This window comes from Entelurus aequoreus, linkage group LG02, assembly GCF_033978785.1.
Source record: "Entelurus aequoreus isolate RoL-2023_Sb linkage group LG02, RoL_Eaeq_v1.1, whole genome shotgun sequence".
Lineage (NCBI taxonomy): Eukaryota > Metazoa > Chordata > Actinopteri > Syngnathiformes > Syngnathidae > Entelurus > Entelurus aequoreus.
In genome coordinates this window covers 1420654-1435220 of record NC_084732.1, presented here as the reverse complement: position 1 = coordinate 1435220, position 14567 = coordinate 1420654, and the positions used below count along the sequence as shown (strand labels likewise).

General features: G+C 29.2%; 1 protein-coding gene across 2 annotated transcripts in view; it reads right to left on the bottom strand.

Annotated features, from left to right (window-relative positions):
- LOC133665530 (A-kinase anchor protein 13-like) overlaps positions 1-12883 on the bottom strand; it is a 62818-nt gene extending 49935 nt beyond the window's left edge. The window contains exons 1-6 of one of the 2 annotated variants that reach the window (XM_062070811.1): positions 12720-12883; positions 6607-6674; positions 6454-6520; positions 4534-4687; positions 4142-4254; positions 1187-1333 (exon numbers count right to left, since the gene is read on the bottom strand). In XM_062070811.1, the coding sequence (XP_061926795.1) occupies positions 1187-1333; positions 4142-4254; positions 4534-4687; positions 6454-6520; positions 6607-6612 (487 nt within the window). In that variant the 5' untranslated portion in view covers positions 6613-6674; positions 12720-12883. The remainder of the gene's footprint in view (positions 1-1186; positions 1334-4141; positions 4255-4533; positions 4688-6453; positions 6521-6606; positions 6675-12719) is intronic. The other variant, XM_062070809.1, reaches the window with a different exon arrangement.
- Positions 12884-14567: the final 1684 nt, after the last annotated feature.

Below are 14567 nucleotides of genomic sequence, written 5' to 3'. Positions count from 1 at the left end.
ATAGTTTCATATTTTATTTTAAATATATTTTTTAAATCGTATTAACAAAATTCACAGAATGTTATTCAATTTAATGAAAGAAAATATGCAATATTTAATGATACTTAGTAAATAAAATACTAAATAATAATAATAAAAGCAACAGTCTAAATAATAATATCAATATAAATAATAGTTTAGTATTTTCTTTTAAATATATTTTCAAAATTGTATTAACAAAAATTACAGAATGTTATTCAATCTGTTGAAAGAAAATATGCAATATTAAATACTTATTAAATAAAATACTAAATGATAATAATGATAAAAACAACAGTGTCACTAATAATATCAATATCAATAATAGTTTAGTATTTTTAAAAAACATATTTTTAAAATTGTATTTATAAAAATCACAAAATGTTATTCAACCTAATAAAAGAATATATATATATATACAATATTTAATAATACTTATTAAATAAAATACTAAATAATAGTACAAGCAACAGTGTCACTAATAATATCAATAACAATAATAGTTAATTTTTTTTATTTATATTTTAAAATTGTATTAACAAAAATTACAGAACATTATTCAGTCTACTGAAAAATCATACTTATTAAATAATAATAATAATGATAATAATAATAAAGTCAACAGTGTCACTAAAATATCAATATCAATAATAGTTGTTTAGTGTGTTTAATCTAAAATGTTTTCTTATTTTTTTGAAAAATCATACTTATTAAATAATAATGATAATAATAATAAAGTCAACAGTGTCAATAAAATTTCAATATGAATAATAGTTGTTTAGTGTGTTTAATCTAAAATTGATTCTTATTTTTTTGCAAAATAAATAAATATAAATGATAAATAATACAAGTAAATAAAAATTGCAATTTTTTTTCCCCAGCACCTCTAATTTTAATTGTTGCTATTAATCGTTGTATGAATTAACTTTCCTTCCACTTGTTGAGAGTGATTAGGCAGGTCACCAGGGACTTGTGATCACATCTTAGCCAGACTGGTTTAAAAACACCTCCAGGACTTAGTGATTAGGAAGTCTTAGGTCAGTTGTGAAGTGATTCAAAAATGTTTGCTAGTGTTGCATCCAAAGCTATGTGCCTACAACCCACAGAGGGCGCCATAAATGTACATCGTAATGTAGAGGGGTGTGAAAGTAGGTAACTGATGTGGTACCGTAGATGACGTCCTGCCTCTTCACCAGGTCCCGATCCAGCTGCTGCAGGTACTGTTGATCCACACCTAAACTCCACGAGTCGGCCTCCAGCTCCTTGGCTTCCCCCTCAAACTCTCCCATCAACTGTCCGTCCATCATCTCCGTCCCTGACAGCAACATTTATAGCACAAGTTGGTATCTTTTCACCTCCATGAATAAAAAAACAGTTAAGTATGTAAGTAGGTTAATAAGTACGTAGGTAAGTAAGTAATTAAGTAAGAAAACTAAGTAAGTAGGTAAATAAGTAAGTATGTAAGCAGGTAAGTGAGTAAGTATAAGGATAAGTAAGTAAGTATGTAAGAAAGTATATACTGTAAGTAAGTAAGTAGGCAAGTAAGTAAATATAGAAGTAAGTAAGTTGCTATGTGATTAGGTAAGTGAGTAGGTAAATATGCATTGAAGTAAGTATGTAAATAATTAAGTGTAAGTAAGTACGTAATTAAGTATGCTGGTGCTTAATTACGCAAGTAAGTACGTAACTAGATAGGTGAGGAGGTAAGTTAGTAAGAAAGTAAGTGATTAAGTAGATTAGTAAGTATTTATTTGGTAAGTAAGTAGGTCAGTAAGTCAATAAGTAAGTAATTCAGTAAATAAGAAAGTAGGTAACTAAGTAACTACATAAGTAAGTAAGTATGTAAGAAAATATATACTGTGAGTAAGTAAGTAGGCAAGTAAGTAAATATAGAAGTAGGTAAGTAAGTAAGTAAGTTGGTATGTAATTAGGTAAGTAAGTAGGTAAATATGCATTGAAGTAAGTATGTAATTAAGTATGCTGGTGCATAATTAAGCAAGTAAGTATGTAAGTACGTAAGTAGATAGGTGAGGAGGTAAGTTAGTAAGTAAGGAAGTAGGTAAGTAAGTGATTAAGTAGATTAGTAAGTATTTAGTAGGTAGGTAAGTAAGTAGGTCAGTAAGTCAACAAGTAAGTAATTCAGTAAATAAGAAAGTGGGTAACTAAGTAACTATATAAGTAAGTAAGTATGTAAGAAAGTATATACTGTAAGTAAGTAATTAGGCAAGTAAGTAAATATAGAAGTAGGTAAGTAAGTAAGTTGCTATGTAATTAGGTAAGTAAGTAGGAAAATATGCATTGAAGTAAGTATGTAAATAATTAAGTGTAAGTAAGTATGTAATTAAGTATGCTGGTGCTTAATTAAGCAAGTAAGTATGTAAGTACGTAAGTAGATAGGTGAGGAGGTAAGTTAGTAAGTAAGGAAGTAGGTAAGTAAGTGATTAAGTAGATTAGTAAGTATTTAGTAGGTAGGTAAGTAGGTCAGCAAGTCAACAAGTAAGTAAATCAGTAAATAAGAAAGTAGGCAACTAAGTAACTATATAAGTAAGTAAGTAAAAAAGTATGCAAGTGTTTATGTAAATAGGTAAGTATGTACATAGGTAAGTAAGTACTTAAATAAGTAAATACCAAAGTAGGTAAGTAAGTAAATAAAGAAGTAGGTAGGTAAGTAAATCATTAGGAAAGTAAGTAAATAAGAAACTATGTAAGTAGGTAAGGAAGTAAGGAAATAGGTAGGTAAGTAAATAAGTAAGAAAGTAATCAAGTAAGAAACTAAATACAAACGTAAGTAAGTAGGTAGGTAGGTAAGATAGCAAGTAGGTAAGACTGTAAGTAAGAAACTAAGTAAGTAAGTAGATAGGTAAGTATGTGAGTAGGTAACTTAGTAAGTAGGTAGGTAAGTAAGTAAAAAGGTAGGTAAGTAAGTATGTTAGTAGGTAACTTAGTAAATAGGTAGGTAAGTAAGTAAGTAAGTAGGTCACTCAGACAATAAGTAAGTAATTCAGTAAATAAGAAAGTAGGTAACTAAGTAACTGTATAAGTAAGTAAGTAAAAAAGTATGCACGTATGTAAGTGTTTAGGTAAGTATGTACGTAGGTAAGTAAGTACTTAATTAAGTAAATAGGTAGGTAAGTAAATAAAAAACTATGTAAGTAAGTAAGTAAGTAAGGAAGTAGGTAGGTAAGTAAATAAGTAAGAAAGTAATCAGGTAAGAAACTAAGTACATAGGTAAGTAAGTAGGTAGGTAGGTAAGATAGCAGGTAGGTAAGACTGTAAGTAAGAAACTAAGTAAGTAAGTAGATAGGTAAGTATGTGAGTAGGGAACTTGGTAAGTAGGCAGGTAAGTAGGTAAGTAAGTAAGTAAGTAGGTAAGTAAGTAAGTATGTTAGTAGGTAGCTTAGTAAATAGGTAGGTAAGTAAGTAAGTAGGTCAGTTAGACAATAAGTAAGTAATTTAGTAAATAAGAAAGTAGGTAACTAAGTAATTGTATAGGTAAGTAAAAAAGTATGCAAGTATGTAAGTGTTTAGATAAGTATATACAAAGGTAAGTAAGTACTTAAATAAGTAAATACCAAAGTAGATAAGTAAGTAAATTAAGGAAGTAGGTAGGTAAGTAATTAGGAAAGGAAGTAAATAAGAAACTATGTAAGTAGGTAAGTAAGTAAGGAAATAGGTAGGTAAGACCGTAAGTAAGAAACTAAGTAAGTAAGTAGATAGGTAAGTATTTGAGGAGGGGAACTTAGTAAGTAGGCAGGTAAGTAGGTAGGTAAGTAAGTAGGTAGGTAAGTATGTTAGTAGGTAACTTAGTAAGTAGGTAGGTAAGTATGTAAGTAAGTAATTAAGTACAGTAAAGTATAGTGCATCTGGAAAGTATTCCTAGTATTTACATGTTGATATGTTACAGACTTATTCCAAAAGGGGAAACATTCATTTTTGTCCTCAAAATTCTCCACACAATACACCATAATAAAATCAAAAGTGAATACTTTCCAGATGCACTGTAAGTATGTAAGTAAGTATGTAAGTATGTAAGTATGTAAGTAAGTAAGTAGTGGCTGTTTGAACAAGGTGAGCAACATTCACAATGGGGGGGTAAGTAGAGATGTTTGGAGTGTGTAGTGACCTTCATCAGTGAGGGATTCCATGGACTCTGTGACCTGGTTGGTCCTGTTGAGGGAGTCCGTGGACTGGGACAGATAGCGCAGGCCTTTGATGGGCATCTCGTCAAACACTGGACTGCACACACACACACACACACACACACACACACACACACACACACACACACACACACACACACACACACACACACACACACACACACACACACACACACACACACACACACACACACACACACACACACACACACACACACACACACACACACACACACACACACACACACACACACACACACACACACACACACACACACACACACACACACGCGTACACACACTGTGGTAAGCATGGACTTATTAGTGGCATACAGTGTGGAATTCTCAAACTAACCCGGCAATGTTGCTAATGGACAGACTCTTGGACAGGTTGTTGCCGTGGAAAGGCATGAGGCCCGTGTGTCTGCGGCACGACGGCGGCATGGTCATGGAGGAGTGGTCTTCCGGGGACAAGATGGCTGACCAGGGACGCTCCCTCGTACCTCCCGCTGGAACCAAAGAACATGAGTTACCACGAGGGATCTAGAAGGAATCCCTGAAGGACTCGTTTTATTACTAAAGTTTTTATTGCTTCTATGGTTTTCAAGCTTTAAAAAAGATCACAAATTGTTAATCAATCTAATATAAGAAGAATAATATTTTGTAATACTTATTAAATAGAATACTAATACACTAATATCAATAATAGTTGTTTAGTATTTTTTTTAAATACATTTTTAAAAATGTATTAAAAATTAAAGAATGTTATTCAATTTAATGAAAAAAAAATGCAATATTTTATAATACTAATTAAATAAAATACTAAATAATAATAAAAGCAACAGTGTAAATAATAATGTCAATATAAATAACAGGTTAGTATGTTTTAAAATATATTTTAAAATTGTATTAACAAAAATTGTAGAATGTTATTCAATCTATTGAAAAAAAAATGCAATATTAAATAATACTTATTAAATAAAATACGAAATAATAATAAAAGCAACAGTGTAAATAATGTCAATATAAATAATAGGTTAGTATGTTTTAAAATATATTTTAAAATTGTATTAACAAAAATTGTAGAATGTTATTCAATCTGTTGAAAAGTATGCAATATTAAATAATACTTATTAAATAAAATACTAAATAATAATAATAAAAGCAACAGTGTCGCTAATAATATCAATATCAATAATAGCTTAGTATTTAAAAAAAATTGTTTTTAATTGTATTTATAAAAATCACAAAATGTTATTTAACCTAATGAAAGAACATTTACGATATTTAATAATATTTATTAAATAAAATACAAAATAATAATACAAGCAACAATGTCACTAATAATATTAAAATCACTAATAGTTTAATACTTTTTTGAATATATTTTAAAATTGTATTAAAAAAATTACATACATATGCAATATTAAATCATACCTATTAAATAATAATAATAATAATAATAATAATAATAATAAAAGCAACAATGTCACTAATAATATCAATATCAATAATAGTTTAGTATTTAAAAAAAAAAAAGATTTTTTAAAATTGTATTCTTAAAAATCACAAAAAGTTATTGAACCTATGGAAAGAACATATACAATATTTAATAATACTTATTAAATAAAATAATTTAAAAGTCAAAAATGTCACTAAAAAAATATCAATAATAGCTGTTCCGTGTTTTAAATCTAAAATTGATTCTTAAAACATATTTTTTGCAAATAAAAAATACAAAATACAAATAAAAAATTGGTTGTTAAAACATTTTTTTTTTGCAAAAAAATGATATATATATATATAAATACAAATTTAGATTTCTTTTTTCAGCACCTCTAATTTGAATAGCTGTGCATCATAATTCCATTAGTTGCCAAAACTACAGTAGTTGTTTGCAGGACATTCTATTGTATTGTTTTTAATGCAATAAATGAGGGACACGCGGTAGAAAATGGATGGATGGATGTTATCTAGAAATTAGTTTTTTCTCACATGGTGAAATTGTGTTTTTTTTTTTTTAGAGGGGCCATCACAGAAAAATGACATTTCCATTCATTTCAATGGAGAACATTGAAATTTCGGGTCAGTGACAGAACAAATTCAAGTCGTAAGCCGAGGTGGTCAATATAAATGACACACACAAATAAATGGACAGGTAAAAAAGGTACGGCACTTGTATTGAACCTCATTATCTCGAGCAGGTGTCCCTAATGATGTGGCCGCCATGCAACAAAACCTCGATCTGAGCCGTGTTGGGGTTCTACAAACTCACATTTGTTCCTCATGGTGACTCCGGGGAAGGAGCTGGAATCCGGCACGGTGAACTGCTGCCTGGGCATCTAGGCAGCAGAGAAGCATCAATATTACATGTAATGGAATACAACACAAACAGCGGCGGAGGAAGCCCAAGGGGGGGAGCGTTTACCTTCATCTTTACCTTGGCGCAGACAGGCAGGCCCTCCCTGCAGCCTTTGTGCACGCAGGCATTACAGTCTGACGGGAGAGAAGAAGAGGTGAGGGCTTTAGCTACCATGTGACTTGGTGCCGGTGGTCGGGGCCAGGAAACTCCACCGGCCCCGCTAATGAAAACCAGATTGCGGGCGTGTGATGCAACGGGAGAGTAATACGGCTCGCTGGGTGGAAGAAACAAATATATTCAAGATGGCTGACGAGCACATTAGCCGTGCCTTGCATGGGAACCTTTTCTCCGTCGGAGGAGATTGCCAAAATACGATTTATTCTGGAAGTGAGGAGAGAACAAACACACTTGTGTTTCCCAGGGAGACCAAATACACTGATAAATTGTTTTTGTCACGCCAACACCGCGACTATAAAAGGAGCAGAGAAGGAAATAATGCCAGCTACATCACTGAAATATGAGCGCCAGAGGAATTTACAGGCCGACATGCCACAAATGGATGATTTTTTTTTTAAATAACTAGAGGACATAATTACCGTCAATAATTCCCCCTAGTCCTGTAGGTGGCAGTCATGCTTGTTACCAAATATCTGAAAAAGCAAGCAGTGGACCGGCAAACTTTAATGCAGGGGTCCCCAAACTACGGCCCGCGGGAAGTCCCAAGTATTAAAAAAATAAAATAAAATCAAATAAAAAAATGTTTCTGTCTTTTCTTATCCACTTTGTACCGCCTGCTACTCACGTGTCTCCTAGCCGCTCAGGCAAATCATATTGTCTAAAAATGCATTTTCTCATCGATAACGTGACATCATCGCGCGCGCGGAAAGTGCGCTATATATATCTAATATATATATATATATATATATATATATATATATATATATATATATATATATATATATATATATATATATATATATATATATATATATATATATATATTTATATAAATATATATATATATATATGTATATATATATATATATATATGAAATATATATTATATATATATATCAGATATATTTATATATATATATACACATATATTAAATATATATATATATATCAGATATATTTATATATATATATATATATATATATATTAGATATATATGTATATATATACATATATTATATATATATATATATATTAGATATATATGTATATATACATATATTAAATATATATATATATATATATATATATATATATATATATATATATATATATATATATATATACATATATTAGATATATATATATATTAGATATATATATATATATATATATATATATATATATATATATATATATATATATATATATATATATATATATATATATATATATATATATATATATATTAGATATATGTATATACATATATATATATATATATATATATATATATATATATATATATATATATATATATATATATATATATATATATATATATATATATATATATATATATATATATATATATATATATATATATATATATATATATATATATACATACAGCCCGGCCCCCTGCCAAATTGTTTTAACCCAATGCGGCCCCCGAGTCAAAAAGTTTGGGGACCCCTGCTTTAATGTTTATTTAAAAAGTCCAGGCAAAATAAGTTTGTATGCATATTTTTTTTTATCAACAATTTATTTGACAACTTTACAAGCACGGAGAATATCAGGCATCTAATTGAGGTAGTAACCACATTTAGTAGCAAAAGGCTTTCATTCGTACAAATACATTCTTTATAAAAAATATTATATCATTAACTATATTTTTTGTATAATAAATAAAACGATATATTTTGTAATAAAAAATATATACATTAGAACGACTAAGTAAGTATGTAAATAGGTAAGTAAGTAAGTAGGTGAATAAGTATGTAAGTAAGTAAATATGTGTGTAAGTAAGTATGTTAGTTGGTAAGTAAGTGTGCAACTAGGTAAGTAGGTATAGATTAGTAAGTACGTAAGGAGTAAACAAGTAGGTAAGTAACTAAGCAGGTAAATAGGTAAGTAAGTAGGTAGTTAAGTAAGTAAGTAAGTATGTACATTTGTAAGTATGTGTGTAAGTCAGTAAGTGGGTAGTTAAGTAAGTAAGTACATAGGTAGTAAGTAAGTAAGTAAGTACATATGTAAATAGGTAGGTAGATTAGTAGGTAGGTAAGTGAGTAAGTAAATAAGTAGGTACGTAACTAAGCAGGTAAATACAGTAGTTAAGTAAGTGGGTAGTTAAGAAAGTAAGTAAATAGGTAAGTAAGTAAGTGTGTATGTAAGTAGGTTGATTAGTAGGTAGGTAAGTGAGTAAGTAAACAGGTAGGTAAGTGGGTAGGCAGTTAAGTACGTAAGTAGCTAAGTAGTTAATTAAGTAAGTAGATAGGTAGGTAAGTAAGTGGGTAGTTAAGTAACTAAGTAAGTTGTAAGTATGTATTCAAGTAGGCAAGTAAGTAGATTAGTAAGTATGTGAGTAGGCAAAGAGTAAATAAATAGCTGAGTAGGTAGGTAAGTGGGTAGGCAGTTAAGTAAGTAAGTTTGGTAAGTATGTAAGTAAGTAGCTAAGTAAATAAGTTAATAGTAAGTAAGCATGGAAGTAAGCAAGTGTGGAAGTAAGTGTGTAATACGTATGTAAGTGTGGAAGTAAGTAAGTAGGTAGGTAAGTAAGTAAGTAAGTAAATAAATAAGTAGGCAAGTAAATGCGTAAGTAAATAAATAAGTAAGGAAGTAGGTAGGTAAATAAGTAGGTATGTGGGTATGTAAGTAAGTATGTGGGTAGGTAAGTAAGTATGTGGGTAGGTAAGTAAGTATGTGGGTAAGTATGAAGAAGGTAAGTACATTATGTATGTGACTGTGTAAATGAGTGAATTTGGAAGTAAGTAAGTGTGTAATAAGTATATACGTGTGTAAGTAGGTAGGTAAGTAAGTATGTGGGTAAGTATGAAGAAGGTAAGTACATTATGTATGTGACTGTGTAAATGACTGAATTTGGAAGTAAGTAAGTGTGTAATAAGTATATACGTGTGTAAGTAGGTAGGTAAGTAAGTATGTGGGTAAGTATGAAGAAGGTAAGTACATTATGTATGTGACTGTGTAAATGAGTGAATTTCGAAGTAAGTGTGTAATAAGTATATAAGTGTGTAAGTAGGTAGGTAAGTAAGTATGCAAGTAAATACATAATAAAGTAAGTAAATAATTAAATAAATATGTAAGTAAGTATGTAAATAGGTTAATACGTAATAATGTAACTAGTTAAGTAAATGTGTAAGTAAGTAAGTAAATAAATATGTAAGTAGGTAAGTAAATAGGTTAGTAAGTAATAATGCAACTAGTAAAGTAAGTATGCAAATGAGTATGTAAATAAGTAGGAGTATAAGTAGTAGGTAAGTAAGTAGGTAAGTAAATATGTAGGTAAGTAAGTAGGTAAGTAAATATGTAGGTAAGTAAGTAGGTAAGTGAATATGCAGGTAAGTAAGTAGGTAAGTAAATATGTAGGTAAGTAAGTAAGTAGATAAGTAGATGAGTAAATATGTAGGTAGGTGAGTATGTAAGTATGTAAATAGGTACGTAAGAGGGTAAGTAAGTGTTGACCTAGAGGATTACGCAATGAATCCTAATATAAGCCTTGCTGTAAAACCATCCTGGAGTCTCGCGGCCATTTTCTCCTCCTAAAGTCTTTTACGAGTTCTTTTACAGCGTCTAGTGGAGGCCCTGCTGGTCTGCTGGTCTACTGGCCTGCTGGCCTGCTGGTCTGCTGGTCTGCTGGCCTGCTGGCCTGCTGGTGGCAGCTGACACAAAAGAGCGGGTGTGAGTGGATGTGCCAATGTCTTCCAGGACACACCCTCACTAGTAATGAGAAGCAGCCTGAAGTCCTTCAAGAGCTGCTTTCTGCTTATTACACTTCTTTTTTTGGGGGGGGGGGTTATTGCGCAACATCCTCTTTCTTGCAAGGAGCCAATGCAAAGCTGTTTGCTCGTCCCTTTAGGCAGTCTGGCCGCATAAAACAGATGATGGCGATACTTGTGTGTGATGGATTCTGCAGCTGTTTATTGATGCTCAACGTGCACAATGTGCTGCAAATGACGCACACATTAGGGAAGGTCATTTCTGGCCTTATAACACAACCTTTTATTAGCGCAACCATTTCTTTTCTCGTAAATTAAATTGCACTAAACTATAAAAAATATATGGTGCAATTGCTGGCATTATTGTATTTAATAGTAATAATAATAACTATTTATAATAATTTAAAAAAACAAAACAAATGAAGTAATAACGATTATTAACATCATACAAAAAATAATATATTATTTAATATTATAATTACACATTAAAATGAAATAACATGATGTGTCTATCGCTGCATAAAAAATATTAAATAAAACATCGATAATTAAAATACGTTAAATAAATAAATATTTCTTTATAAAAAGTAATAATTTGTTAATATGATTATACATAAAAATAATAACACAATTACAATTATATTTATAATTGAAACCTATCCGAGTTGAATTCATTATTATACATCTATATCTACATAAAAAAAATCACTAAATAGAACATATATAGCACAAATAAATAAATAAAATAAATAGATACTATTTTTATATAATATAAATAATAAAATGGTCATAATTATTATTATGATTAGACATAAAAAACAATAACACAATCAATGACTATTATATTATTAAATATTACAAATTAAATAATGTTATATATGTACGTTTATACATACATCAAAATTTGACTTAATTAAAACATAAATAATAACAATAAAATATAAATAAAATTAAACATTTTAGTATTAGTCCAAAATAAAAATACAATATGTAAATTATATGTAATATTATATTGTTTATGCATTGACCACACTATTATATTATTAAATATTAAACATTAAATAATGTTATATATATATATATTTACATTTATGTATGCATCAAAATTTGACTTAATTAAAACATAAATAATAACAATAAAAATATAAATACAAATCTAGTATTAGTCCAAAATAAAAATAAAATATGTATATTATATTTAATATTATATTGTTTTTGCATTGACCACACCATTATATTATTAAATATTAAACATTAAATAATGTTATATATATATATATATATATATATATATATATATATATATATATATATATATATATATATATATATATATATATATACATTTATGTATACATCAAAATTTGACTGAATTAAAACATAAATAATAACAATACAAATTTAAATAAAAAGTAAAAATATAGTATTAGTCCAAAATAAAAATACAATATGTAAATTATATTTAATATTATTATGTTTATGCATTGACCACACTATTATATTATTAAATATTAAACATTAAATAATGTTATATATATATACACATTTATATATACATCAAAATTTGACTTAATTAAAACATAAATAACAACAATAAAAATATAAATAAAAGTAAAAATATACTATTAGTCCAAAATAAAAAATACAGTATGTAAATCATATTTAATATTATATTGTTTATGCACTGACCACACCATTATATTATTAAATATTAAACATTAAATAATGTTATATATATATATACATTTATGTATACATCAAAATTTGACTTCATTAAAACATAAATAATAACAATACAAATATAAATAAAAACTAAAAATATGGTATTAGTCCAAAATAAAAATACAGTATGTAAATTATATTTAATATTATATTGTTTATGCATTGACCACACATTTGGTAAGCTCTAATGCAAATATTGAAAGAAAAAAAAAGAAAAAAAATCTGCTTTTAAAACAATTATAGTCATAATAATTCTCAGTTTTGATTGAATATTTGGCATGCGTTACAAAATATCTAAAAACAAATAAAAAAAAATGTTTTACATATCTACTGGTGCTAGATAGGGTGTATACAGTATAATAAATGGTTCTTAATTTATTGCCAATTTGAAATAAAAATGAAATGAGATGTTTCAGAATGGCGTATTATTGACTATTCATAAGGGGCGGTTTACACTTAGCTGTGGCCCTTGAGTGGATACAGCACAAAAGAGCAGCGGTGGATGATTAGTCAAAAAGCAGCTTGGTGAGCAGAGCGGTACTTACATGTGCACTGGTACGTCTCCTTGCTGCTGAAGGCCTTATTGCACTGGGAGCACTGGGAGCACGGCAGCCCCTGGCCGGAGCTGACGGCGGCGAAGTGATGGCCGTTCACCGCCTTCTTGTCCTTCTCTTTGACTTCCTTCTCTTTATCCCTTTTGTCTCGCTCCTTTTCCTGCACAGCCACAACAACAACAACAACAAAAGTGTTTTTGGAGTGAGAAAGCAAACAAAAAAACTACGCCGAATGGTTCAGGCTGCGATTTTCCAATAGGAATCCAGCCGAGCGGCGTTATTACTGGCCCAGCATGGGGGTCTTGCATATTAAGGGACTCATTATTTACGCTAAGAACTGATTGCCTCATTATATTAAACGTCTTTACTCTTTCATTCGGGGCCTTGGCGACGCCTCGGGGGGACTTTGGTTTGTTTGGGTGCTTTTCACACCGTCATGTAACATCACTGACCCTGTGTAATGTCTAGAAAAACAACACGAGTGCAACATTTACAGAAGGAGGAAGGACTCGTGCGCGTTTCCTCTTTTTGGTCTCGCAGGCTGCTTCACTACAAGGACAACATGGTGTCTCACTAAAGTGACTGCACTATACGGGAGGGTGTGCTTTAGAGTAGTCGGGGTACGGCTTGTGCAGTACAACACTGCACTATACAGGAGAGTGTGCTTTAGAGTAGTCAGTGTACAGCTTGTGCAGTACAACACTGCACTATACGGGAGGATGTGCTTTAGAGTAGTCGGGGTACGGCTTGTGCAGTACAACACTGCACTATACAGGAGAGTGTGCTTTAGAGTAGTCAGTGTACAGCTTGTGCAGTACAACACTGCACTATATGGGAGGATGTGCTTTAGAGTAGTCGGGGTACGGCTTCTGCAGTACAACACTGCACTATACAGGAGAGTGTGCTTTAGAGTAGTCAGTGTACAGCTTGTGTATCAGTGCAGACAGCACGGCGGTGGTAGAGTGCATATATATATATATATATATATATATATATATATATATATATATATATATATATATATATATATATATATATATATATATATATATATATATATATATATATATATATATATATATACGATTGCACCAAGAAAAATTCCTAGTTTGTGAACCCGTTCTCAAACAATGGCATTAAAACTATTCTGATTCTGATTCTGATATATATACATATATATACACACACATACATACATATATATTTAATTTTAATTTTTTAACACTTATGTGTGGAACCCTGAAAATTTTAGTTGGACTTTTTTTTTAAACTGTCAGAAAATAATAATGAAAATCAATGTTGTTAAGAGCTAATTGACCTTTTTGAAGGCTCCAAAATATTGTGCATCAAATATTCCACTTTGAATTTTGTTGTGTTGGCCATTAAAAACAGGGTTTTCTTCGACAAAAATGGTGTAAAAACATATATATATATACATATATATATATATATATATATATATATATATATATATATATATATATATATATATATATATATATATATATATATATATATATATATATATATATATACATACATACATATATATATATATATATATATATATATATATATAAAATATATTTATATATATATATATATATATATATATATATATAAAATATATATATATATATATATATATATATATATATATATATATATATATATATATATATACTGTATATGAATATGTTTTTCTATATATACATAAACACACACATTCATATATATACAGTATATAAATACACATATATACACGTACATACATACATACATATATGTTGTTAAGAGCTAATTGACCTTTTTGAAGGCTCCAAAATACTTTGCATCAAA